The 27228-nt window shown below is 42.0% G+C and overlaps 1 protein-coding gene across 1 annotated transcript in view; it reads right to left on the reverse strand.

Annotated features, from left to right (window-relative positions):
- LOC124612346 (probable cytochrome P450 301a1, mitochondrial) overlaps window positions 1-27228 on the reverse strand; it is a 228441-nt gene that overhangs the window by 158800 nt on the left and 42413 nt on the right. The window contains exon 3 of the mRNA XM_047140499.1: window positions 21353-21486. Coding sequence (XP_046996455.1) covers window positions 21353-21486 — 134 coding nt within the window. The remainder of the gene's footprint in view (window positions 1-21352; window positions 21487-27228) is intronic.

Here is a 27228-nt window from a genome sequence, read left to right on the forward strand (position 1 = left end):
GTGTGAACGGACAGAGTTATAATTAAACGCCTGCGAGCGAATTTTTGAGTGCCATCGCGGTGGACTGGTTATCTGACCGGTGTACCACGCCAATAGTTAGACTAGGGGAGAATAGGAGTCCTTGATAGGAGTCCTTGACTTCATCAAGGCGTAGGGAGAGTTTGATTGGCAAAGGTCAATCCAGACAGAACGAGAGTTATCGTATTTGTCAGCAGCGTGCAGCGCCGACAGCAGTCATCGCAGCTTACGGTATTGTGTGCTACAGCTCTTGCGAGCCCCATATTTCCTCCACAACAGTACACTTCATGCATTTCACACGCGACAGCCTCGACCATACCTAGCAACATTCTAACGAATAATTATTCAAGTTGAATAGGTGTGGCTCTCAGCCATTCTGCCAAGTCAATAACGTGTAACAAAAACAACGCTGTACTATTGTACATATAAGTAATTTTTTTTTCCATCTGATTCTTCGATAAATTAGTGTAATCGATGTTCTGATTTCAATTCTTTTTTGTTTCATGCCATTATGTTAAGGAAACTGTAAACAAATTTCAATGTGAATATTAATGTTTATGTCAAATGTCAAGCAATATTGTAATAGAATTGAAATGTAACAAATGTTGAGACTGTTGTAAGTTGTTTAAAATTGTAACTGTGCGTCTGGTCCATACGTAGGCAATGTGTTAGAATACGTAGAATGCAAAACCTCGGGTGAATACCCTGTCTGAAGGGGAGCGGTAAAAGGTGGATGGCAGGCGAGCGCGGGAAAATGCGCACGGGCGCTGCACGGCATAACGGGCTCAGCAGTAGTAGTCGGAGTTGGGCATTGGTCTGAGCAACACGTTCTGGATCGAGGAGGCTCTCCTGGAAGACGTAGTTTCATTGAGCCTCGGATATGCCGTTCCGACGCCTATACAGCATGGCTAAACTCCATAGGCACTAAATGGAAAACTATTGCGACGCCATGAAGAAGTAAAGTGCCGATACATCAAGAGCCATTGCTGTGGTTGTACGAGGTGTGGCTAGAAAAAAACCGGACTAGTACTGGTGAAACAATAAAACGAATGCAATAAGGCTGAAAGTCGCGTGGCCTGTCACGTGACTCTCGCTCCGCCTACTGCTCGAGTTTCATCTGCCTCCTGCACTCAGTCTGCCCGTGGCGTCTGTTTTAAGTAGTTGACGTTTTGTCTGTGCGTCGGAAAATGTTGAGTGTACAGAAAGAACAGCGTGTTAACAACAAATTTTGTTTCAAACTAGGAAAATCTGCAAGTGAAACGTTTGTAATGTTACAACAAGTGTACGGCGATGATTGTTTATCGCGAACACAAGTGTTTGAGTGGTTTAAACGATTTAAAGACGGCCGCGAAGACACCAGTGATGACACTCGCACTGGCAGACCATTGTCAGCAAAAACTGATGCAAACATTGAAAAAATCGGTAAACTTGTTCGACAAGATCGCCGTTTAACAATCAGAGCAGTGTCTGAGTTAACAGGAGTTGACAAGGAAAGTGTTAGGCAGATTCTTCATGAAAGTTTCAACATGAACAAAGTGTGTTCAAAAATGGTTCCAAAGTGTCTCACAATTGAACAGAAGGAACGCCGAAGAATGATTTGTTCTGACATCCTGGAAAACATTGAAAGTGATCCCACCTTCTTACAAAATGTTATTACTTGCGATGAATCGTGGTTTTTTACTTACGATCCCGAAACTAAACGCCAAACGATGCATTGGAAAACTCCTGGTTCTCCACGACAAAAAAAGCACGAATGTCAAAATTGAAATTCAAGGCAATGATGATTGTTTTTTTTTGACATCAAAGGGATTGTGCACATTGATTGGGTACCAGAGGGACAAACAGTGAATCAGCATTACTACATTAGCGTCCTGGCTACCCTACGTGAGCGAGTACGGAGAAAACGGAACGATTTGTGGAGAAAAAAGTCATGGATCCTTCACCAAGACAATGCCCCAGCTCACAGTGCGTTGTCAGTGAAGACGTTTTTGGCAAAACACAACATTCCCATCTTAGATCATCCACCCTACTCACCTGATTTGGCCCCTGTGACTTTCTTCTTTTCCCTAAAGTCAAGTCAGTTTTGAAAGGAACTTGATTTGAGACTGTTGAAGCAGTAAAAGAAAAAGCGACGGAAGTAATGTATGAACTTACCGAAAATGATCTGCAGCATTGCTATGAACAGTGGAACATTCGTATGGAGCGGTGTAGAGACCGAGGAGGAGAGTACATTGAAGGAGATAACATGAAATTGTAAATAATTGTAAATAAATGTTTTTTCCAGCATCAGTCCGGTTTTTTTCTAGCCGCACCCCGTATGTGTGCTCCGTGCCTCGCCATCTCGCCGCCCGCCAACCGCCGCATCGATACGAACGGGTTGAAACTTTTAGTACTGTATTCGTGTGGACCAGTGCTACTTTTGTTCCATACTGCTCAATAACAACTTAAATTTTACCAGAACTGTCCTATCATTTAATTATCCTCACAACTAACCTAGCCAAGGTCCTTTCCAAATGTTGTGCAATCCTAGTGTCCCGAAATGAAGAATTAAAGTTTATGTTAATAATAATTACCTGCAGACCTAGCTATGTTAGAATGATGTTTAAAGAACTTTTTTGTTAATGAACTAATAGACGAATTACAAAGGTCTGACAAAATTGGAAGATAATTTTGATATTGATTTAGTAGTGAAGTTTAATCGTTTCGAGACAGATATAAAGGTATGAGCAGGAAATAAAATGAAAAGAGTAGTAACTAATATATTGCAAATCTTGAGCACATAATGATTTCAGTAATCGAATTTTTTAATACAGTGATCATAACAGTTTCAGGGTCCCCCCCCCCCCCCCCCCCCCCCCCCCGCCCTCTCTTTTATTCATTTGAATTCTGAAGTGTTCTAGACTGATTTGATCAGCAAAGTTAAAGTCAATATAAAAAACCAAAATTTATCAGTGTTTTACCTTTATCAAAATTGACATTGTGTGTGTGATTCGAAAGTGCTATTTCTAGGGTAACCTATGCCCAATTGTAATCAGATCAATAGACAGTACGAAGTTTTGTAGTAAACATTATAGTGTAGTGTTATGTATTTATGGTTTATCCCTATCAGTACAGAAAGTGAAATTATCAGTTCAATAGATTTTCTGGTTCTAAAATTTACCATATTATGCTGTGTTACTACATGTCACACAACAGAGCTTTTGCGAACATTCACGCGAAGCTTAACTAAAGAAAAGATATAACCACACTAAAACATAATACACTGTACACTAACAAGTTTAGAAAAATTAATATAGTAAAAACAATTTTTGGAAATGAAAAGGAAAAACAGAGACACATACTGGCAACAACAAAGAATAACAACCTTTGTAAAGTCTGTATTTGCCTAACAACAAAACATAAATTGTAGAATTAAAAAATTGAAACAACAGCTATAAAGAAGTCACTAGAAAAATTGTTAAGTTTATTGGCTAATCTAAAAGAACAATTTTTGCTTGACTTTGTCAATGGTTTCCTCGGCATTGACAAACCCCAGACAAAAATTTAGTCAGAAGGAGGGAAGTATGTAAGACATCGTGGTCTCCTGACATTCATTGCTTACATATTCCTCCCTCACAATCATATTCCGCACATCAAGACTCTTCATTCCAACCCAAACTCGATAAGATAAAGTCAGTGTTGGGAATTCATGTAAATGATATGCAAATAACAAATAAATCGCAAGTGCGCACCAAGGTTGAAATACTCTAGGCTGGCATACACACACACATTCAAGACACGACGGTCACAAAAGCTTTTAGTTTGGGAGAGGTAAACCACACGCCAGGAGGCCGGTCCCTTCAAAGGACGAGTCAACCTACCTATGTCGGCCAGCAACCGCCCGTAGAGCAGACAGCGTTTGCCTGAGTGAAAGGGAGAACAACTCTGTGTTCAGCTTAAAAGCAAATTCCGCTACATTGTGTGGGAGCACCCAGCCTACACATTCTTTACAAACATTGCACACAGTTTCAAAGGTTTTCACAGGGAGACAGCAAACGACAAATGCCGATGCTACAGATTTCCGGATTGGTCGCCTTAAACGAAATGTCATTCTCCCATTTTAGAAGAGCAATGCTGATTGGTAGACGACATTCATAACGCCTTGAGATGAAGGAGTAATGGAAGAGACCGAAAGATGTACCCCTTCACGTCTGGCATGGAGAGGGGCCATTATGTTGTCGCTCTTGGAGTGAGAACACGTAACGAGAGCGTGTGCGCTCGTACGTGTACTTAAAGAGCGAGGAAGAAGTCTCTCCTCAGTACTTCACTGGGAGAGCACCTCTGTTGAGAGCAAATCAAAGTGCGACTCTATATTGAGTCCTTGCGATTAATCGTTGTTCACTGTGTTGGCCGCCACACTTATTGTGTGGTGTGATCAGACAGAGTTATAGTTAAACGCCTGCGAGCGAATTTTTGAGTGCCATCGTGGTGGACTGGTTATCTGACCAGTGTACCACGCCAATAGTTGGACTAGGGGAGAATAGGAGTCCTTGATAGCTGTCGTTGACTTCATCAAGGTGTAGGGAGAGTTTTATTGGCAAAGGTCAATCCAGACAGTACGAGAGTTATCTTATTTATCAGCAGTGAGCGGCGCAGAAAGCAGTCATCACAGCTTACGGTATTGTGTGCTACAGCTCTTGCGAGCCCCATATTTCCTCCACAACAGTACACTTCATCCATTTCACATGCAACAGCCTCGACCGTACCTAGCAACATTCTAATGGATAATTATTCAAATTGAGTAGGTGCGGCTCTCAGCCATTCTGCCAAGTCAATAACAATCTTAAACTTTGTATAGAAATTTCGCTAGCGAATCCTATCCTTAAGAGGTAACTTCACATTCTGAAAAGAACCCGGAAATAACTTGTGCAGTCCATAACTAAAAGTGCAATTGTGATTTCTCAGAATTTTTGCAAAAAAAAAAATAACTTTCGTTAGTTTCATGTTTTTCTTACACTAACTAGCACTACTCCAGTAGCCAAGTATCCCACTAGTTACGTAAGAAATTTTGTGAATTTTTTGTATAATTTTCTTACAGCGGACGACTCCAGAAGGTATTTATTGCTGAAAGTTTTTCAGACATTTCTCTTTAGAACGTTAGGAGCGTCAGTCTGACTTCTGTAGTAGTGTGGGGGTGGAAATTGCATCTTGCAGGAATCACAGGGTAAAGGATACATCTCAGATTAATCCGTTGCGCAGAGTGACAGAATAGCGCCCACATGTACACCACAGAATGCTTGTCATAATATCTAGGTATAATTACATATCTCTGACCACTAACGAAAATTCAAACTTCACAGCAAAATAAATTTGTATTACTTCTCATAAAATGGAAGACATCAAGCACAAAGCACATTTGGCACTACTACCATAATTTAATTCCCTTTTGAGTCATGAGTCACCTGCCTAGTTTATGTGTCCCCCACGAATTCCTCTTTGTGCTAATCAATTCATCTGAGAGTAGCACTTCCAACATATGCACTCACTTACCTGTTGTTGGTATTCCAGTCCCCGTCTTCCCCTGCAGATTTTACTCTCTAGAGCTCCCACTAGTACCACGGAAGTTGTTATCTGATGTCTTAACATATCCGTTTATCTTGACAGTACATTCCATACATCCTTGTCTTCGCCGATTCTTCGCAGATACTCCTCATTTATTACGTTATCTATCCAAAAATTTTCAACATTCTTCTCTAGCATTACATTTCAGATGCTTCGATTCTCCTCTGTTCCACTTTTCCTACAATTTATAATTCACTACCATACAACGCCGTGCTCCAAATGTACATTATCAGAAATTCCTCAAATTAAGGCCTATATCTGATACTAGAAGACGTCTCTCGGCGAGGAATGTCCTTTTTGCCTGTGCTAGTCTGTCTTTTATTTCCTCCTCACTTCATCTGTCATGGGTTATTTTGCTTCCAATGCAAAAGAATTTCTTAACTTCGTCTATTATGTGATCACCGATTTTGATGTTGTTTCTCGCTATTCTCATTTGTGCTACGTCTCATTACTATCGTGTTTCTTCAGTTTACTCTCATTCCGTATTCTGCACCCAGTACTGAGCAGTGGCGCCATCTCTTTATCTCTGTCGCCAGCCGTGTGTTGGCTCTTCGCCTTAGCGTGCTTTACTGTGGTGTGAATGGCCACGCGGTGCTTAAAAGGAGCGGGCTCAGAAGGGCTAGGAGGTCGGTTTTCAGCGACTTTGGAGGGAGTAACACCGCTGAGTGGGTCGTTGCGGTGAAGCCACGTTGGCGTAGCTGAGCTAGGGTTGTCAGCATCCACCATGGAAGCCGTTGCTGTCCTTGGGCTTTTAGGCTTGTGTGTGGCTGTGTCCTGTCCTGCGGCATGACGCAGTAACTCCAACTTTCATGCTGCTGTTACAGATGGCGTCCTTCGTAGCGGGTTCGCCGTTGTACGTTCTGTGGTCCGAAATACCAAGTTGTTGGCAGATATTTTTCTGTTGGAAACGATGCCATGTTGTGACTGCACAGCCTTACTTTCTGGCTCAGCAGTGCCCGAGTGCTGCCCCTTCAATGCTGCTATGCATATTTAAATCAGTTCCTTGTGCCTTTAAAATAAGTATTCTGTGGTCGTGCTAGGCACGTAACATTTAACATGTTTTAACATGAAGCCAGTGAAAAACTCAAAGCTCCAGTAGTTCAGTTAGTGATTCTTAAACTACATTTAGCCCAGGAGGTGTCGTTCTATACTCTGTAAATTTCAAATCTATTTGCTGCACGTTACTGGTATTTGGTGTTACTTAGGTTAGTTAGGCCTGTTAATCGCCCAGTGTTTCTATAACATGAATTCTGTGGTGAAATACTGATATGTTGCCCACTTGCGCTATGGTTATTTGAAGAGGAAAAGTAGAAACTGACTCATAATTAAATTAACTTCCTTGTCTGAAAGTCGGTCTATATGAGCCACAGTATGAGCTATGTGGTATTTACCGAAACAGTTGGTTCCTCTGATCAGTTAATTTAATATTTGCTACCTTAGATTTTTGGTGAGAAAAAGGATGACGACTTCACAAGAGTCATATTTTGGGTTTCCCTTGTTCTGTACAGTGCAACTTCTTTGTCTGTGTCGTGTCGGAGGCTGCCTTAGGTATTGATGCCTTTAGACGCATGCTCTCTCAAGGGGCTATGACTCAATGTTGTTGAGAAAGCGCCTTCCCTGAGAAAAAAACATTTTAGTTGTAAATCAAGCTATTTTAAGTAACAGGAAGTAGAGGGTACTGATTTCGCAGGACACATAAGGCTGCAGAGCAGACAACCTTTAATAGCTGTTTGAAAGATTTTGATTTTTCTATTTTTCTCGAAGATAAGTTTGTTTAAGTGCTGTGAAATCGGTCATACTTAGTCCCCTTGACATGGAATTGGTTATATCCTTGCGATAATTAATTTTCTTACGGAACTGAGTTTTTATTTTGACATGGAGTTTAAATTATGTTGAAGTATAACTTCACTAGCCGTTCCCATTTGTTCACGTTACAAGAGTGATTTTGTTTTACATTGAGGCATTCATATGTAAATATTCTATTTTTCGTACGAATTTACGCTTTTAATTATTGTGTGTTATATTTCACGGGCTAGTCGCCGGCGGCTCCGAGTTATAATTTCAATATACTGTCATTTTTAGTTTTTCATTTTATTCTTACATTTTGTTTGAACAAAGTTTACCGGGTGCTGCCTGTGCTGATACCTGTGAGTTGTGTTATTGTGTTGTGGTAAATAAAGGAAGTAAAAAGCGTATTGTATTGTATCCTTAAATGGGTCTGGTCCTCTTACTCCTGGAGCCATGTCCACTGCACAAAAAACCTTTCGACTAGACAGTGAATAAAGACTAGATGGGTAGATCAGGTAAATAATGAGAAGGTACTGAACAGAACTGGGAGAAAAGAAATGTGTGGCACAACGTAGCTATAAGAAGAGATTGGTTGGTAGGACACATTCTGAGATATCAAGGTATCATCAGTTTGGTAGTAGAGGAAAACGTAGGGGGGGGGGGGGGGGGGAATCATAGAGGGAGACCAAGAGATGAATTCAGTCAGCAGCAGTTTCAGAAGAATGTAGGTTGTAGTAGTTACTCGGATACGAAGGGGCTTACACAGGATAGGGTAGCATGCAGAGCTGCATCAAACCAGTCTTCGGACTGAAGACCACAATAACAACAAACCCTAGAATTCTTCTTCAACTGCTTAAGACGTACCTGTACATGAAAAATAGCATGACTTGCATATTAATACTATTGACATAAATTACACCTCTATCAGCATTTGTTGAGGACCACAATTTCGAAGCGCAATTGACATCCAGATTTAACATTTACACTTGCACATTGTCAGGTTAGTTTATTAAAATACACGCTCCTGACTTATTCGCACTACTGAGATAAATGAAATGTTAGTGCATGAGCCTAGTTGGTTATTTGTAAAGTCTCCTACATACATATTTGTTGGTTTTGTGACATTACAGAACACTTACGGGCACTGCTGATGATCTAATTTGCGCCTGTCGTCAAGAATTACCAACATAAAGAATGTTATTCTAACGTCTAATGACATCAGAAACACTTCCGATGTCAAAATCTGTGAGATATTAAAGTGATACCAAAGTAGGGTGTTAGCTACATCCAGGTTGTTAAAAAAGTGGTCACTTTTTACTGTTACGCAGTGGAGCACTTTGGGAAAACTGTATTCGTTCCATTTCTTGTGTTCAATATGATTACATTTTTGCCTCATTAAAGTGAACATTACTGAAAGAAATGAAATTTACTCCGGTGTATCTCAGATACGTGAGGGGGGGGGGAAGGGGGGGGGGGAGGTCGGCTATTGGGGAATCTAGTATTTCTTTCATTGTTCCATAATTTATTATGAAGCTTTTCTCTCATTAAAATAAGAATTAGAGGGAGAAGAGACCGAGACGAAGCCGTTTAATTTAGAGAGCTGTTTAAAATAGAGATATGATGTGAGCTATAGGGAATGCCAGTTACTAGGGGTGGTGTCAGCTGCTGGGGAAGACTCTATTCCTTTCAATCCCTCAGTAATGTATTGTTGATGTTGACACATTAAAGTAAGGATTGCAATGGGACAGGAAATTTACTGTAGTGCATAAAACAGAGAGGTGGTGCCAGTTACTGGGAAGATGTTAGCTCAGGGGAGATTTCAGCCACTGCTGGTATTTGCTGCTGCGTTGTCATTTAGCCATTAGTTTCAGCTAGCAGTGAAAACTGTTTTCCTCTCATTCCATCTAAGGTATATCATAATATTGTTGCCTCATAAAAGTCGGCATTACAGAGACGTAGAGAGAGGAATTTTACTGTGTATATAAGGCTGAGCGTCCACTGGAACCGTATTCGTCCGATTAGTTGGACGGCCTTGTACGACAGCACGCGGCCAATTAATGACAAGACATATAGCGGCGTAGGAACGCGTCCACTGCTGACGGTCGGATCGTAGTGGCTCTGAGCACTATGAGACTTAACTACTGAGGTCATCAGTCCCCTAGAACTCAGAACTACTTAAACCTAACTAACCTAAGGACATCACACACTTCCATGCCCGAGGCAGAATTCGAACCTGCGACCGTAGCGGTCACGCGGTTCCAAACTGACGCGCTTAGAACCGCACGGCCACACCGGCCGGCGGATCGTAGTGAAAAGGGATTGACCGGATGTAGCTGTTGCAGGCGAGTGGCTGTCGTCGCTTGTGTGTGGGTAAGTTTCGCACGTAACTAGCAACGATGGACGAAAAGAAGCTTAGAAGTTTTTTGAAGGAGAACACGCCACCCTTCGAACAGCGAGTTTAGAGATATCACCACTGCGGCCTACAGAGGAAACTATGGTTGGAAGTTGCAGAGGACATGAGTGTGGAAGCTAAAAGAAAACACTAAACATAATGTAGCAAAAATATAATACTGTGCCATCCTATATTGAATATGTGATAAGTGGTGCACAACGTACAATCAAAAAGACTGTTTAGAAAATTCTGGAAACTGTATTTAAAAACAGAATTGAGAAGAAACTAAAATACTCCACAGTTCTATAATCCCGTCTTTCCAACGTCTGTCATACCATGTTAGTGTGGCTTGGTGACAGAAAAAGTGTCGATCTTGGAAAAAGCATATTTTGTTGTATTTTTCTCCTGAATTCTCTGCTCTCTTTGTACATCAAAGTCAGATTCAAAGCACTCCATTCAGTAAGGCTGTTTCAAAAATTCTAGAGACTCTATTTAAAATCAAAATGAGAAGAGCACCTACAACCATACATTCACCCTATGTAACTAGTATTTTCTAAAGTACACAAACTACTTTCATCCATGCACTTCCCCTGAGCGAAATAATGTCACAAATTTATCTCGTGTGGTTTACGCGGCACTGACACAACAACTGCCGCCGAGAGAAGGTTATGTCGATTGTGTTAGATGACAAATGAATGCAGATATTTGTCTCAACCCTTCGTGTGAAATGTGACGTTGTGTAGCCAGCATATACATTCGACTACAATGTCCAGATTATCAGACTCATCAATTTAATCACCAGTTTGCTGCAACTTCCATTGTCATTATTCTTAGAAAGACCCCTGTTGAAAGCATTTCGCAGTGACCGAAGTTTTGACAGTACGAATGGTCTCACCAGGTGAGTCTTGGACTCACATGCCTCACGCCTTTTGGTTGCCAGCCGTGTCTCTACTGTTACTCGGCTACAGTTGACGAGCTCCATTGGTCAGTCGTAGTTGTACAGTCCCTCGGACAACCTCTAAGTCAGACAAATACCGCTCCAGTGGACGTCCCGGCTAAATCAGAGGGGTATCAGCTGCTGGAGAACCGTCAAATACTGCAGGTGCCAGCCACTGGTGAGACATCAGCTACTGGGGTATCAACTGCTGGACTTGTGGGGATGTCAGCTACAGGAGACAACTATGTTCCTTTCATTATCTCTGAAATATATTATGTTGTTGCTTACTTACAGTAAACGTTATAGAGAGAGGAATTTTACTGTTGATATAAATCAGAGAGATGATGTTAGCTGTTGGGGTGTCGTTTAGAAGGGAAAACTGTATTCCTTTTACTCCCCCTGTACTATGTTCTAATGTTCTTCCCTCCTTGAAATAAGCATTACAGATAGGAGTTTTAGTGTCATGTATAAACCAGTGAGACAATTTTAGCTACTGAGGAGATGTCAGCTACATCGTGTGTCAACCAACTGGGAAACTTCAGCTACTGGAGTTCTCAGCTGCTGGGTGTGTGGGGATGTAACCTACCGAGTGAAGTCAACTACAGAGAAAAACTGTATTCGTTTCATTTGCTGTAAAATATGATATTGTTGCCTCATTAAAGTGAGCATGAGAGGGAGTTCGAGAGAGTAATTTTACTGGCGTATATATCAGGGAGATGATGTCTGCAACTGGGATTGTCAGCTACTGAGGTTTCCGGCTACTTAGGGAAGTATCAGCTAATGGATAAAACTGCATTCATTTCATTTCCTTTGTAATATGTTTTAATGTTGTTTCCTCCTTAAACTGAACATGAGTGCGAGTAAAAGAGAGGAAATTTACTGCAATTTATAAACCAGGTACTGAGGAGTCAGCCAGTTGGGAGAGAGAGAGAGAGAGAGAGAGAGAGAGAGAGAGAGAGAGAGAGAGAGAGAGAGAGAGAGAGAGTTAAAATTTACTATAGTTTATTTAGTAGAGAAAAGAAATTTACGGATTAACGGATTATAATGATGCAGGTGAGACACACGTGGGAAAATTGTGTGAAGTTTATTGATATTGCTTGCACACATGTCAAGAGAGAGTTAAAATTTACTATAGTTTATTTATTAGAAAAAAGAAATTTACGGATTAATGGATTGTAATGATGCAGGTGAGACACACGTGGGAAAATTTTGTGTAGTTTATTAATATTGCTTGCAAACATGTCAGCTGAAATTAATGCTGAGGCAGCATAGTAGATGAGGCAGCTGTAGAAATATTGTACACAATTTTTGAATGTTGTGGGGAAACTGATCATCTTGCCTCTGGGACAGTATAACTTGTCCCAAAACCATAGCCGGTTGCCCCACAACAGGACATGCGTTTTGCACGAGGTAAGTAATTCTGAAGAATTCCGTCTACACCACTTGCTGATTCAGCAAGTGATTCGCTCTGTTTGAGAGTGGAACAGGAAAGGAAATGCTACGTAGTGGCCTCCGCCATCGCCCTCCAGCATACAGTGGATTGTGGATATGTATGTAAATGCAGATCCTTTTTCAAATTAGAGTAAAACACACACATACACACACACACACACACACATACACACAACCACGCCTATGCGCCTGTACGGTGCTGGCTGAACGAGCAGTGCCAGTGGTGTATGACTTTCAGCAAGTGGACTAGCTTATGGTGGTTGTTGTGTCAGGTGGGGTGGGTAGAGAGGGGGGTGGGAAGGTAGAAGCCAGGGAAAGGTACTGGGTCTTAGTGGCTAGTGCCTAGTGGCTTGGAGGGTTTGCATGTAGGAATGCAGAGATGGAGGGGTGGCAGTCACATGAGCTAGTCATGTGATTCACGGTTGTCAGAACCGGTGGGGAGCAGTGCACTCTGAAAGTGATGTGGGAACGTGAATTGGCAGGGAGTGACAGAACAGAGGAGGGAGCGAACAGTTGGCTGAAGGGTGTGGGACAGTGGGCCATCGGAGACTGAGGCCAGGACAATTTGGAGAGCGGATGAGTTGTTCTCAGGATAACTCCCATCTGCATACATCAGAGAAGCTGGTGGTGGAGGGAAGGATCCAGATTGCCTGAATTGAGAAGTATCCGTTGAAACTGAATGCGATGTGCTCAGCTGTATGTTGTACCACCTGATTGATAAAACTGTTCTTGGCATCAGTTTGGCGGCGGCCATTCATTCTATTTGAGAGCTGTACAGTGTTTGCAGTACAGTTCGTGTATGACATGGCTGATTTAACAGAAGCCTGGCCTCTGATTGGGTGGGGTAAGCCTGTGACAGAACTGAAGCAGGAAGCGCTGGGTGGGTGGACTGGCCAGATCTTGCACCTTGGTCTACCCCAACGAATGGCTCCTGTGGCAAGGAGTTGAGAGAGGGAGTGACATACTGATGAAATAGGATGTTGTATTATTGGGTAAATGGCGGAACAACACTTTAGGAGGGGTTGAAAAGAACTTTGGTAGGGTGTCCATCATTTCAAGGCACTATGAGAGAAGAAGTCTTGACAGTGTATACAGCCTAATTGGTTCTGTCCAGGGTGATATTTGGTGACGAGATTGGCCCACATTTGTATTTAATTATTGAATTCTTGGCGTTAGCGGGAGGATTCGTGACGTATGAGCATATCTCACTCGAAATCTGTTTGTGGACTAGGTATGGGGGTACTGCCTGTCTGTGAAGGCCTTCGTGAGACCTTAGGCATACTTGGCAAGGAAATTCGTTTCACTGCAGATACGTCATCTCTCCATGGCTAATTTGTTTTGGAGGGATTTTTTGGCTGGTAGGGATGGCAGTTGTCGAAATGCAGGTGCTGTTGGTAAGTAGGATTAACGTGGATGGAGGCATTTATGGAGCCACCCATCAGGTCTAGGTCAAGTCCTGGAGAGCAGCGTATTTGGTAGAGGAGGACCATGTGAAGCAGATAGGAGAGAAGATATTGAGACTGCAGAGGAATGAGGATTGGGTGCCTTGAGCCAGAGTCCAGATCATGAAGATTTCATCAGTCAATCAACCTAAACCACACAAGAAGTTGGGAGTTAGGGAGGCCAAGAACGTTTTCCTCTAGATGATCCATAAACAGACTGGCGTAGGATGGTGGCATGTGGATATTGACGGCTGTGCCACGGATTAGTTTGCGTATCTTCTCTTCAAAGAAAAAGTTGTTGTAAGCCAGGATTGGTAAATTATATAAGGAATGAGTGTTCTGTTTCGAATTTAAAAGACGTTATAGCAAATGAGTGGTGGGTCTGCAATGTAAAAGATGTTGACAAAGGTAATGTTCATGAGGCGTGCACAGCTCGTGTTCGTGCCATTTATTGTTTGTCATCTTCTATTACTGTAGTGCTGACGAACGTCCTGCCTTACTTGCCTGTGAGCGGCAGCAGCAGCACGTATCGCTCTCTGGAGCGACCGATAGTATTTCCGGGTCGTCGTGTGTCTGACTAGTCAGTTGGAGATGGACCAGCAGTGCAGTCGGGATGCAGCAGCAGTGAAGTCGAGAACGGAACGCCGGTGAGGTGCGGACAGCCAGTGCTCACCGGTCGCTGGCGACCCACATGAACTGTCCAACAAAGGGAGATTGGAGTGGGACTACTGTTGGTTGGTCTTTCGGTTGGTCGTCTCATCGGCCGGCGTATATTTGGTCCTTTCACTACTTCCATGCCTGGGAGTTGGTCAGTTGGCGTGGAGCAGTGACAAAATCTCCACGGCGCGTAGTTTAGTCGGGGCCACTGGCGGCCTCTACGCGCGGTCGGAGTGTGTAGGGCTCTTCCCATTGCTACGAGGTCTGTGGCTCACTGATTCTTGACACGAAAGTTGAGTTTTGACATAATCTACCAGCAAGTCATGACTGTTCGCATTGTGTAGTTTGGATTTCGTTGTCGGCTGTTGCGACATTCCAGCAAGCAACAACGTGTGTTTTCAAGTTGGCAAATTTTAGCCTTCCTCCAGTGGAGTTTAACTGTACTTGGTTATTTTGAAATGAAGTGCACCAGCGAAGTGTTCTGCCTTCTGGCCGTTAACGTTCAGGTTACCTGCCCTGGCCATTGACGTAAATTCAGGCAGTGTATTTTCCTCATCGTGCTGTCGCTGTACAGCACAGTGTGTACTTGATAGCTCAATGTATAATTGGTTTTTGGCGGCAATACCTTCTACGTTTTTCCATTGAACTCCCTGTTGCGTGCTGGTCGGGGTGGAGCGGAAGTTATCTTGTTGGTCGGTCCGTTGACTGTCTGTTGGTTGGATTGTCGTCGGATCGAGAATGATTGGGCCGACTGTCCGTCTCACCTAAGCGAGCATTAGTGTTTTAATCCCAGGCCGACCCTCGGAAACTTCTGAACGCCGTTGGGTGTACTGCCTTTTCTTATTTGTTCTTGTTGTTTGTATTTGTACGACTTCTAGCCGATTTTAAATTAAGGTTGTTTTGCCCTAAAGACGTAAAATTGTTTGGGCCTTCAGCCCAATTTAAAGATCTGTTTTAAGTAAGGCCTTTGACCTTTTTAAAAATTTAATTTGTTGAGTCTTAAGTGATGGGCCTTCATCTGAATTTGAATTAAAGTTGTTTTGCTCTTAAGGTGTCAGATCGTTTGGGCCTTCAGCCTAATTGAAGAAATTGATTTACGGTAAGGCTTTCTGCCTTTTAAATTTATGATTTTGTTTGAGTTTTAAGTTATTGGCTTTCAGCCGATTTTAAATTAAGGTGGTCTTGCCGTTAAGGCATGAGATTGTATGGCGTATTCCGACGGTTATTAAGTTCCAAAAATTAATGCTGTCTGTTTTTCTTTTAATTTTCTTGGCTCTTGTAATGTTTGGTCAAATAAATAAAATTGTATGTTCGAGTGTAACTGACAGCCGCTTACTTTGGCCACTTTCCACAATTTAAACTACCTGTCCTGTCCTGCGGGTTGAGCAGGGCGTCTCAGTTCGATTGCTGCAAGTCCATTGGCATGAGGGATACTGGTGTATAGGTAGGTTCCTTCAATAGTAATGAGTAGGGATCCAGGCGATTAAGAGCCTGGGATGGTGGAGAAAGGCGTTATTATCTAAGGTTTAGGAGGCTAGGTTTCAGATAACTTGTTGCAGGTGTTGGTCAACAAGAGTGGAAATTCTTTCAGTGGGAGAAAAACAACCAGCTACAACGAGGCATCAGTGATCATTGGATCTGTGGATTTTGGAGAGCGTGTGGAAGGTGAGTGTGCAAGGTGGTGATAGGATACTGAGGGAGATGGGGGAGATGTTCTGCAAATGGCCTATGTATTTTTCATGCATCGAAGATTATGCTGGTCTTCTGTGATGGGATCACTATAGCCGAGCTCGTAGGTGGTCAGGCAGTTGGTGGAGGCCTTCTGTCAGATAGTGACTGTGACTCATTACGACAGTGGTGTAGCCTTTGTCTGCCAGGAGGATGACTAGGACAGGAACTAATTTCAGGATGTCCGTGGATATTCTTTCTTTTGCTGGAATTTTAGTATTATTGGGAACGGATCTGAACAAGGATGGTGAGCCCATGTTGAAGGTAAGGAATTCCCGGAAGGTGACGAGGGAGTATCAACAATCCCTCCAACAAAAGCCGACCTAATCTCAGTGTTGAACCTTTCCTCTTCCAGTTCATAGCACTATCCAGCAGGGGCACTCTACCGTCAGACAGGAAAAGAAAATAATCGAGGCGTTTGAGGTGTGGTTCTGTAGAAGGAGGCTGAAAATTAGTTTGAATGATAAAATAAAGAATGAAGAAGTTCTCTGCAGGTACGGCGAGGAGAGAAAAACGTGGAAAGAATTGACAAAAATATATTTAACGAATAACGCAAATGTTACTCTGAGATGAAAAGGTTGGCGGGCCACATCAAACTTATCACAAGACAGTACTCACAAAAAAGAAAGAAAAATGATTTACTTTGATTTTAGGCTTGTAGTGAACATCCACATTTGTAGCATGACTTTTCGGCTTTCACATCGTGTATTGGGGTACGATTTATATTGTTTGTCAAAGGTGGCTATAAATGCATTATGTTGGCTAATTCTCTTTCTTTAGTGAAGAGAAATACGGACTTTTGAAAGTCCCTGTTAATGAATCGCCAAGTTAAATTCCGCCGATGTTATGGTGTGATTCACTTGGTGGCAAAACGAATACACATGTAATGCAGTAAAACATACATCATATGTTCTTCATTTTTATCTCATCGAACCAAAGTTAATTCATTATATCCATGGAAGAAATGTAGACACTGTAAAAACTGGACGAATGGGCTATACAGATACGACACCTCGGTTGAACATCCCGCAAATCGCATTAGAGCGACTTATCAAGCAAAAGCTTGAAAACAAAGACTATCGTGTTAAAAGGTATTGGCCGATAGAATTGTACCTTTACTTTGCAACAAGAAGTTCAATTAGTCATACATTGCCTAAAGTGAAACTGAACTTTTTGTACTGAGAATTAATAAATTTCGACATTCAGACAATGAACTGGCTGATGCTAACCATTTGCTTCATCTATCTGACAACGATAGAAAAGCATGATTAGAACGTGTGAGAGGACTTTTCAGGCGGCGTCAAAAAGTTTACAAAAGCCAGAAGCTACTGGACTTAATAAACTAACACTTGACAGATTTTTGACTTGCTGCGTAGTGTTATACATGAGTGCAATCTTATAAGGGATAACATATTTAATAACGATGCCACTGGAATATCAGGGACTCTTTTTGTGGTGCAGACTGTCACCTAGGCTGACGGAGATGACACTGTGACAGTGAAGATATGCTTTACTGCATGTGGCGTGTACGTCCACGCAATGTTAATTTTCCCTAGGGAACTGATAAGACAGAAATTCCAGACTAGTCTCCACCTTGTACGGTATCAGTAGTTCACGAAACAGGGTGGATGACTAAAGAAAGGGCTAGCTTTAGAATGGTTCAACATTTTGCATCGTCGACCCGGGTGAATAAATGAAATTCAGTTCTGCTCATGGTAGACAGAAATTTGACTCACACAAGAAGTTAGGAATTAACTAGTGTAGCAAGGGATAATGGGCCCTTACTTCTCTGTTAGCCACCACACATCTCTCACAGGCTCCAGCCATTGGGCTTAGCCTACATGAAACCTTTTAGCAAATACTATGACGACGAATTTCTTAAATGGCTGAGATCAGTCCTGGAAAAGCGAGCACATTATTCCAAACTGCGGCCTTGTTTGACAGTGCATATTCGCAGTATTCAAAAATGATTCAAATGGCTCTGAGTACTATGGGACTTAACTTCTGAGGTTATCAGTCTCCTAGAACTTAGAAGTACTTAAACCTACTAACCTAAGGACAACGCACACATCCATGCCCGAGGCAGGATTCGAACCTGCGACCGTAGCGCCTAGAACCGCTCGGCCACTCCGGCCGGCACTTCGCAGTATTCAATGATGTCACTTGCTGTTAAAGGTTTTCGAAAATCTGGAAACTTGTTTATTAAAAGGAGCGTCTTTAGAGTAGATTATTTCATACCATCAACAGCCACTGCGAACTACCAAGAAAACTTAAACAAGGCCGCCATACTCGTCTAGCACAGCAAGATTGGAGGTTCTATCATAGGCTACTCCTACAACACAATCATCGAACATGTTTCCTTGACGAATATCAATGTCTCCAGAACCTAACCTCCACATTTCCAGTTCATGTGCCAATTAACGACACCAAAAGTAAGACAGAAAACCAAAATAGTGTCAAAGAAAAGAGCCAAAACACTTATTTTGACCTCTTCTCCTTTTGAGGTGGAGCTAATAACGCAGAGACTGAAAAAATGGGAAACAGATCCAAACCAAACAAACATAAGTCTGCAAAAGGGTGACTTGAATTAGTCCAAGGAATCCAGGAAAGTCTGAGTTAAGGAAAAACTGCATTAAAAATACGCAGGAAGAGAAGACATGCTCGAAAACACCATCAAAACTACGGAAGCTGTCTTCATTCAATAATAGCGGTATATTAGAAGAAGCCAATGAATGTCTTATTGTCTTGACGGCTCTGAAGAGAGTTTGATAAAATGTAGCGTATGCTTCACGTAGGCTCACAATCCGTGAGGAGGGGGAGGGGGGGGGGGGAGTCGAAAGTGGTGAGGACGATGTTTTATGTGAAGCATAAAATCTTATATTTTATAAGCCACTTGTAAATACGTGTTTATATGTGAAATATATGTAAACCGTTAGATTTTCATTTATGGCTAATTTTGTATGTGAAATATTATTCCACATTTTTGCCCAACCCATCTAGCAAAGCAGAGCACATTGCCGTTTTATAATTTTCTCAATAAAAATGTAAAGTTGTATAATTAAGCATTGGTATGGTGTGATTATATAAAAATAATACTATTCTGAATAGGTCTGAACAAATTTAATAACGACTTACTAGTTTTTGAACCGCAAAATGAGTGTTGAAAATTAAGAACCCCATTCCGCCACATTTTTCCCCTACTAGTGAGTGCATCGTATCTCTTCCTCTCTTCAGATGAGAGCATTCGCTACTATCACTTGGAACCAATACAGAACGCTGGAAGTCTCCCACCCTGTCACTTCCTTCCCATTAAGGCATATTTTCTAGTAAACTTACATCTACTTCTACATCACACTCTGCAATCCACCTGATTGTGTGTCACAAAGGCTGGCTCTGATACCACTAATTGATCCCTGTACCTTGTTTCACTCGCGAATGGCGCTTGGGAAGGATGGTCATCGGTAAGCCTCTGTAATGGACCTAATTTTCCGAATTTTCTCGTCGTGGTCATTAGGCGATATGTTTGTGAGAGGAATTAATATGTTATCCGACTCTTCTAGGAAAGTCCTCCCTCGAAATTTCAATAGTAAACCTTTCCGTGATACACATCACCCCTCTTATAACGGTTACCTATGAAGTTTGTTGAGCATCTCAGTAACGCTCTTGCACCGACTAAAGGATCCCGTGACGAAGCGCGCCGCTCGTCCTTGGATATTTTGTATCATTTCTATCAGTATTACCTGGTAATTGATGTACAATGCTCAATAAGTCATTTAACTTGCATTGTCTCCCCTATAATAGCGCCCCAATCTCCTGGGACTGTCAGATTTGCACTTCTTTCTCCATATCAATATATTTTATCAATTTTTTTATTTCCACTGTTTTTTCTCCATTTTCTCATCATCTGGACATATAAACATCTACAATGGTCTTTTCCATTGCCTTAGTTTCAATCCTCAGATGAATAGTTTCGTCGCTGGTTTCCTTGTTAGTAACCCGCCCTATTTCCTTACTTACTACTTATTCCGATACGAACATCTGATACACCATTCACTGACCTACCGCTTTTCAGAGCTTCTAATGTAAATTCATTAAATGATGTAGAGCAATTTACTAAAGAAAGGAGAAAGTGTGGTCATTCTCTCATCGACTCAGTAACCTATATCAAGTTTCCCTATGTACCACTCCGTTTAGATTCTCCAGTTTCCACATAGCTTTAGATGTACCGATGCTCAGAATGACAGCTTTATTCTTCGTCCTCCTGATATGCCCAAAGGGAGCAAGCTCCACCCAGAGATCTAAGTTACTTCTGAAATTGATCATCACAATTTTTTGTTAGAGTTCCGCGTGTCCTGTGGATTCACTTTGCCTGTCTTTTAATTCATTGGTGTCTATTGCTTGGAGCTTACTTTTGATGATTACCTTCGCTGTTTGCTCCACGTTTAGGGAAAACTTGTCTCCTCAATGACGAAAGGGTTCACTCAGCGTCTATAAGATTCTTCGTCGTATTTTAAGAAGGCTTTTGACAGACTTAAGATGACTTCTTATATCGGAAGCCTCTAGCCGCTATGACTGATCAAAGAAGCTGTTGGCATCAGAGCTAGGAGCCAGGAGACATGGCTTAACTACCCAAGACCGTCTAATGCCTGCCTTACTTACTTTTCAGTCCGACCACGTCTCTCGTGTTCTTCTTATCACGTTGTTCAGTTTTGATTTCAGTAATACTGTATATTACCCGTCCTTCCCTAAAGGATACAGTAGATTTCTGTGGTACACACATCTCATGAAATTACCACGACTGAAAAATCAGATAAACTAGAGCTGGTATGGGAGGTTATCAACAGTAGTTCCTCCCACACTACATTCACGAATTGAAGAGGAAGAGGGGGAATGATGCACCAGTAGTACCCTCTGTGAAGTGATGTGCCTATTATTGATGTATATGTTGACTGGAGCCTTGAGAGCAGCATGGAAGACATGTCTTGATAGGTGAAAATCTATCATGATTGCTAGAGGAAAGATTGGGTTTCGGTCCGAGTTCAGTACACAGTTTTAATCCGTGGTAAGTTTCAAAAAATAGCCCATACTCCTCTTCTGAGTGTAAGACTGATGCCACAATGACTCGCTTAAATTTCTAAACGGGATATTTCAAAGCCCAGGCCGTGAGATGCACTTCGCGTAGCTTTAAAAAGTAGTAGCTTTATATTTATATAAGGTATTTTCAACGAAGACCAGCTGACTGACAGTACGAATTAAGTTTGAAGGACACTTGACTTTTGGGAAAAAGCAGAATCATTTAATTGTGACAGCTATGATAAGTGTAATCTGTATACTTACTTTCTCGATATCATCTGCATTAAACAACATCACCACTGTCGGTTTTCCAGGAAAACCATCCAATTTCACTATGTCTCCGTAGTAGTCCCTGATCGCCTGAACTACTTCAATAGAATCTTTTTTTGCCGTTTCACCTGTAAGTGGAAAAAGTAGTTCTAGTTAGAAAAATTCCTTTACTGATCAGCATTGATACAAATAAAACATCTACTAGACAATTCTCTATATCAAACAGGTTCATCAACAACAACCGTTCTCCACTCGTAAAAAAGACAAGTGCAGAACGATTAAATTATGAATGCTACACAGTTATCTACAAACTGCTTCACTTAATAAGCATAGTTTACGAAATTTCTGTAAAGTTAACACTCTTTCCTTTTTACATGAATGAAGAGCTACTTTTCTGTATATTTGAAGACGGCCATTGCCTGCCGAAACCGATGATTTCCGTTAAAATTTTCTATGATAATGATTGTGAGTAAAGATTTTGTTTATTATTTGGAAGACTTTTCGAACATAATTTTTATTTTCTCTTCAACTCGTTACATGTTAAGAAGATATTTTGTTAGAGCTAATGACAAAAAATAATAAAACTGTATTTAATCATAACATGATACACACAATCATTTTCAGGCGTAAAAAAACATACTCGTTTTCATTCTTAAGAGACGCTGTACCTCAATTACACATTCTACTTGAATTACGTAACTATGTCATACACACACACACATATATTATATATATATATATATATATATATATATATATATATATATATATATATGGGGTGGTCTATTGATAGTGACCGGGCCAAATATGTCATGAAATAAGCGTCAAACGAAAAAGCTACAAAGAACGAAACTCGTCTACCTTGAAGGGGGAAAATCAGATGGCGCTATAGTTGGCCCGCTAGATGGCGCTGCCATTGGGCAAACGGATATCAACTGCGTTTTTTAAAAATAGGAACCCCGAGTTTTTCGTTACACATTCGTGTAGTATGTAAAGAAATATGAATGTTTTAGTTGGACCACTTTTTTCGCTTTGTGATAGATGGCGCTGTAATATTCACAAACGTGTAAGTACGTGGTATCACGTAACATTCCGCCAGTGCGGACGGTATTTGCTTCGTGATACACTACCCGTGTTAAAATGGACAGTTTACCAATTGCGGACAAGGTCTATATCGTGTTTATGTATGGCTATTGTGAACAAAATGCCCAACGGGCGTGTGCTATCTATGCTGCTCGGTATCCTGGACGACATCATCCAAGTGTTCGGGCCGTTCGCCGAATAGTTACGTTATTTAAGGAAACAGGAATTGTTCAGCCACATGTGAAACGTCAACCACGACCTGCAACAAATTATGATGCCCAAGTAGATGGTTTAGCTGCTGTCGCGGCTAATCCGCACATCATAGCAGACAAATTGCGCGAGAATCGGGAATCTCAAAAACGTCGGTGTTGAGAATGCTACATCAACATCGATTTCACCCGTACCATATTTCTATGCACCAGGAATTGCATGGCGACAACTTTCAACGTAGTGTACAGTTCTGCCACTGGACACAAGAGAAATTACGGGACGATGACAGAATTTTTTGCACGCGTTCTATTTAAAGGACGAAGCGTCATTCAGCAACAGCGGTAACGTAAACCGGCATAATATGCATTATTGGGCAAGGGAAAATCCACGATGGCTGCGACAAGTCGACCTTGGCAGGTTAATGTATGGTGTGGCATTATGGGAGGAAGGATAATTGGCCCCCATTTTATCGATGGCAGTCTAAATGGTGCAACGTATGTTGATTTCCTACGTAGTGCTCTACCGATGTTACTACAAGATGTTTCACTGCGTGACAGAATGGCGATGTACTTCCAAAATGTTGGATGTCCGGCACATACCTCGCGTGCGGTTGAAGCGGTATTGAATAGCATATTTCGTGACAGGTGGATTGGTCGTCGAAGCACCATACCATGGCCTTCACGTTCACCGGATCTGACGTCTCCGGATTTCTTTCTGTGGGGAAAGTTGAAGGATATTTGCTATCGTGATCCACCGACAACGCCTGACAACATGCGTCAGCGCATTGTGAATGCCTGTGCCAACATTACAGAAGGCGAACTACTCGCTGTTGAGAGGAATGTCGTTACACGTATTGCCAAATGCATTGAGGTTGACGGACATCATTTTGAGCATTTATTGCATTAATGTCGTATTTACAGGCAATCACGCTGTAACAGCATGCGTTCTCAGAAATGATAAGTTCACAAAAGTATATGTATCACATTGGAACAACCGAAATATAATGATCAAACGTACCTACGTTCTGTATTTTAATTTAAAAAACCTACCTGTTACCAACTATTCGTTTAAAATTCTGAGTCATACGTTAGTGATTATTAAGCGCCATCTAACACAAAGCGAAAAAAGTGGTCCAACTAAAACATTCATATTTCTTTACGTAATACACGAATATGTAATAAAAAATGGGGGTTCCTATTTAGAAAAGCGCTGTTGATATCCGTTTGACCTACGGCAGCGCCATCTAGCGGGCCAACCTTAGCGCAGTCTGGTTTCCCCCTTAAGCACATTTTCTCTGATTTTTCGGTATATATTTGAAATTTGGTTATTGTAATATATAGCTGGAGTCATCCTAGCATCAACGTACAGCTTCGGTTTGTTTCCCATGAAAAAAAAATGGTTTTTGAAGCAGACGTTTATGAGCCCATTGGATAAAACGGTCCCAAATTCGTTTTATCTATATTTATTAAGAGGGGCTGTGTCCGCCCCCGGTATCTGAGTGGTCAGCGCGACAGGATGTCAATCCTAAGGGCCTGGACTCGATTCCCGGCTGGGTCGGAGATTTTCTCCGCTCAGGGACTGGGTGTTGTGGTGTCCTAATCTTCATCATTTCATCCCCATCGACGCGCAAGTCACCGAAGTGGCGTCAAATCGGAAGTCTTGCACCCGGCGAACGGTCTACCCGACGGGAGGCCCCAGTCACACGACATTTACATTTAACAGGGGCTTTAAAACACGAAGCGTAAAGAGTACTCCAGCTGCGGTCCTTAACTTGCCCCGTACCGGGTGCTACCGCCATGCAGCAGTGCTACTAAGTCGGTGCTGAAGTACTGGTTATTCTTCGTCTTTTACCGTTCCTGCTAGCAGATATCGCTAAACCGAATATCGAGCTAGACTAATTTGGGACCACTCAATCGACCGGGCACGCAAAATTCCGCTTTTAAAATGATGTCGTTCGTAACCAGTAACCAACCGACGGTTTCCGTTGAAACTGGATCTCGTATGAGTCGTATGAGACACATGTTGATCAGTAGCTCTCTCGGTCGATTCCATCTACACACTGCAAAAATGAGTTTGGAAATATCTACTAAGAAAACCAGAGAAAATGCGCCTTACGACTGCAAGCTAAAATATTAATATTAGGAGAGACTTTTGTGTATATACAGAGTGTTGAAATAAAAGTATTCTATATTCTGAGGTGGTAGTATGGAACTGAATAAAATGCCCAATAAAACTTGGGGTTTAAAATGTGTACGTTAAGTCTTACGAGCACTTGTTCACTAGCCGGCCCCTGTGGCCGAGCGGTTCTAGGCACTTCAGTCCGGAACCGCGCAGGTTCGAATCCTGCCTCGCGCATGGATGTGTGTGATGTCCTATGGTTCGTTAGGTTTAGGTAGTTCCAAGTCTATGGGACTGATGACCCCAGATGTTAAGGCCCGTAGTGCTTAGAGTCATTTGAAACATTTTTGAACTTGTTCATTAAAAGAGACGTGTTCCAACAACAGCGAAGTTCAACAAGGGCTCAAAGCCCTTGAGGTATGTATTTTAGGGTCCATGTTTATTGAAAATTTTTATCTTGCTTTGGTACATACTATGATATCTCAAAATATGGAAAGCAAAGAGCTTGCAGCAGAAGAGATACAGGGCATGGACAAAAATGGAAACACCAAAAGCACAACATATTACCGTTCGAAATACGGTGTAGGAAAACGGTTGGACTTCAAAACAGCTTGCAGTCGGAATGGATAAATACTGATCATGTATGGTTTTCAATGGATTCTGATGCCATTCTTCCTGTAATATAGTGGCAAATTAAGGTAATGCTGATGGAAGTGTACAGCATTTACGCACTCTCCTTTCCAAAATAGATCACAAAATTTTGATAATATTGAGATCTGATGACCGTGGTGCCCAGGAGAGATGTGACAGCTAATCGTCGTAATCACAAAATCAGTCATGGCCAGTGTGAGCTGTGCAGACAGGGGCCCTGTTATCCTGCAACGCGGCATCAGCTTTGGGGAACTAACACTGTACTCTGGGACAGACCTGATCAGTCAACATGGTCATGAAATCGTTGGCAGTAAATCGACCCTGCATAGGCACCACGTTGCCCATGGGGTACCACGGTATGGCTATCCAAATGATAACCGAACCTTCGCCATGTTTCACTCTACAGACGTAGTCTCGGCCAGAAGTTAGAAACTGTGTGGCGATTACTTTTGAATGGAACCATTCAATGGTGAGGTATGGCGGATGTTCAATTTTAATTTAACTGCACCTTATATATAGTCGACGCTCAATACTTTTGACACTCAATAATTTGAAACTCAGCCCCTTGAAAAATACTCGATAAATTGGAAAATATCGAAGTGTTCAAGCCCTCTAGGTAATCTCAAGTTGTAGTGTCGAGGGCATCTCGCCAACACTTTTTAATTTGAAGTCGCGCTCTCACAATTCTCTGTAATATGAAGTTATCTATTTCTGCGATTTCAATTGAAGTCACCTTACCTTTGACATTGCTAGTACAGTCTCGGACCGTCCATAGTTTTTTTTCTGTGACCTATGTTCCATCCAGTCTGCAGTCTGCATTCATACTGTGTTGAACACCGGCCTAATTTCTCGACACTTTTAAACATTGTGAGTGCTATGAGGAACAAGGTTTTTACTGAAGCTATGGAGAGTGGACTTTCGACAAACGATGTTCGTCACCAGTACGCCGTTTAACCATTTATACTGTCGATGATTTTAAAAAATAAGGACGATTTCACCGGGAGTGTCTCAGGCACAGGAAGTAGAACATCACGTCAGGGTGGATTTCCCTGTCTTGAAGGGTGCTTTCTCAAGTGGAAACATTGGCGTAGAGGTCAGAACGTTCCGTGAGTGCTTTGATGTTGGAGGAAAAAAGCCAGGGCTTTAGCTCAGTCTCTCTCGTTTGAAGAATTTTCGGCAAGTGTGACGGAGGAAAACTGAGCAACACTGCCCTAGCCTGCAACATGGACGGATGTCAGAATCTGAAAACACTCACTGCAGGAAGAAAGTTAATTTTTTCTCACGCAGAACATCAACATTGCAACAATTGGACCAGGGCATAACACGAAATTTTAAAACTCTCTACCGCTGGGTAATTGTTTTAGTTGCGCTGGGTAGCACTGAGGGAGGTGAGAAGGTGAACATAGCAATTTTGACAGCCTATAACCATGCCTGAAAAGCGGGAGTTTGTAATGCAAAGAGAGAACGAGCAGCAACCAACAAAATAACGAGAATTAACAAGTTCAGTCTCACCAGACTCACGGAGGGAACTTCTATCGAGTTGTAGCGAACTAATCTTTAAGGTTTTTATTTACGTTCCCGATGACATCGGTGTCCATAATGTTCTCACCGATGCTGAACTAGCCGGCCGGTGTGGCCGTGCGGTTAAAGGCGCTTCAGTCTGGAACCGCGTGACCGCTACGGTCGCAGGTTCGAATCCTGCCTCGGGCGTGGATGTGTGTGATGTCCTTAGGTTAGTTAGGTTTAATTAGTTCTAAGTTCTAGGCGACTGATGACCTCAGCAGTTGAGTCGCATAGTGCTCAGAGCC

This window comes from Schistocerca americana, chromosome 4 (genome assembly GCF_021461395.2).
Source record: "Schistocerca americana isolate TAMUIC-IGC-003095 chromosome 4, iqSchAmer2.1, whole genome shotgun sequence".
In the NCBI taxonomy this organism is placed as follows: Eukaryota; Metazoa; Arthropoda; class Insecta; order Orthoptera; family Acrididae; genus Schistocerca; species Schistocerca americana.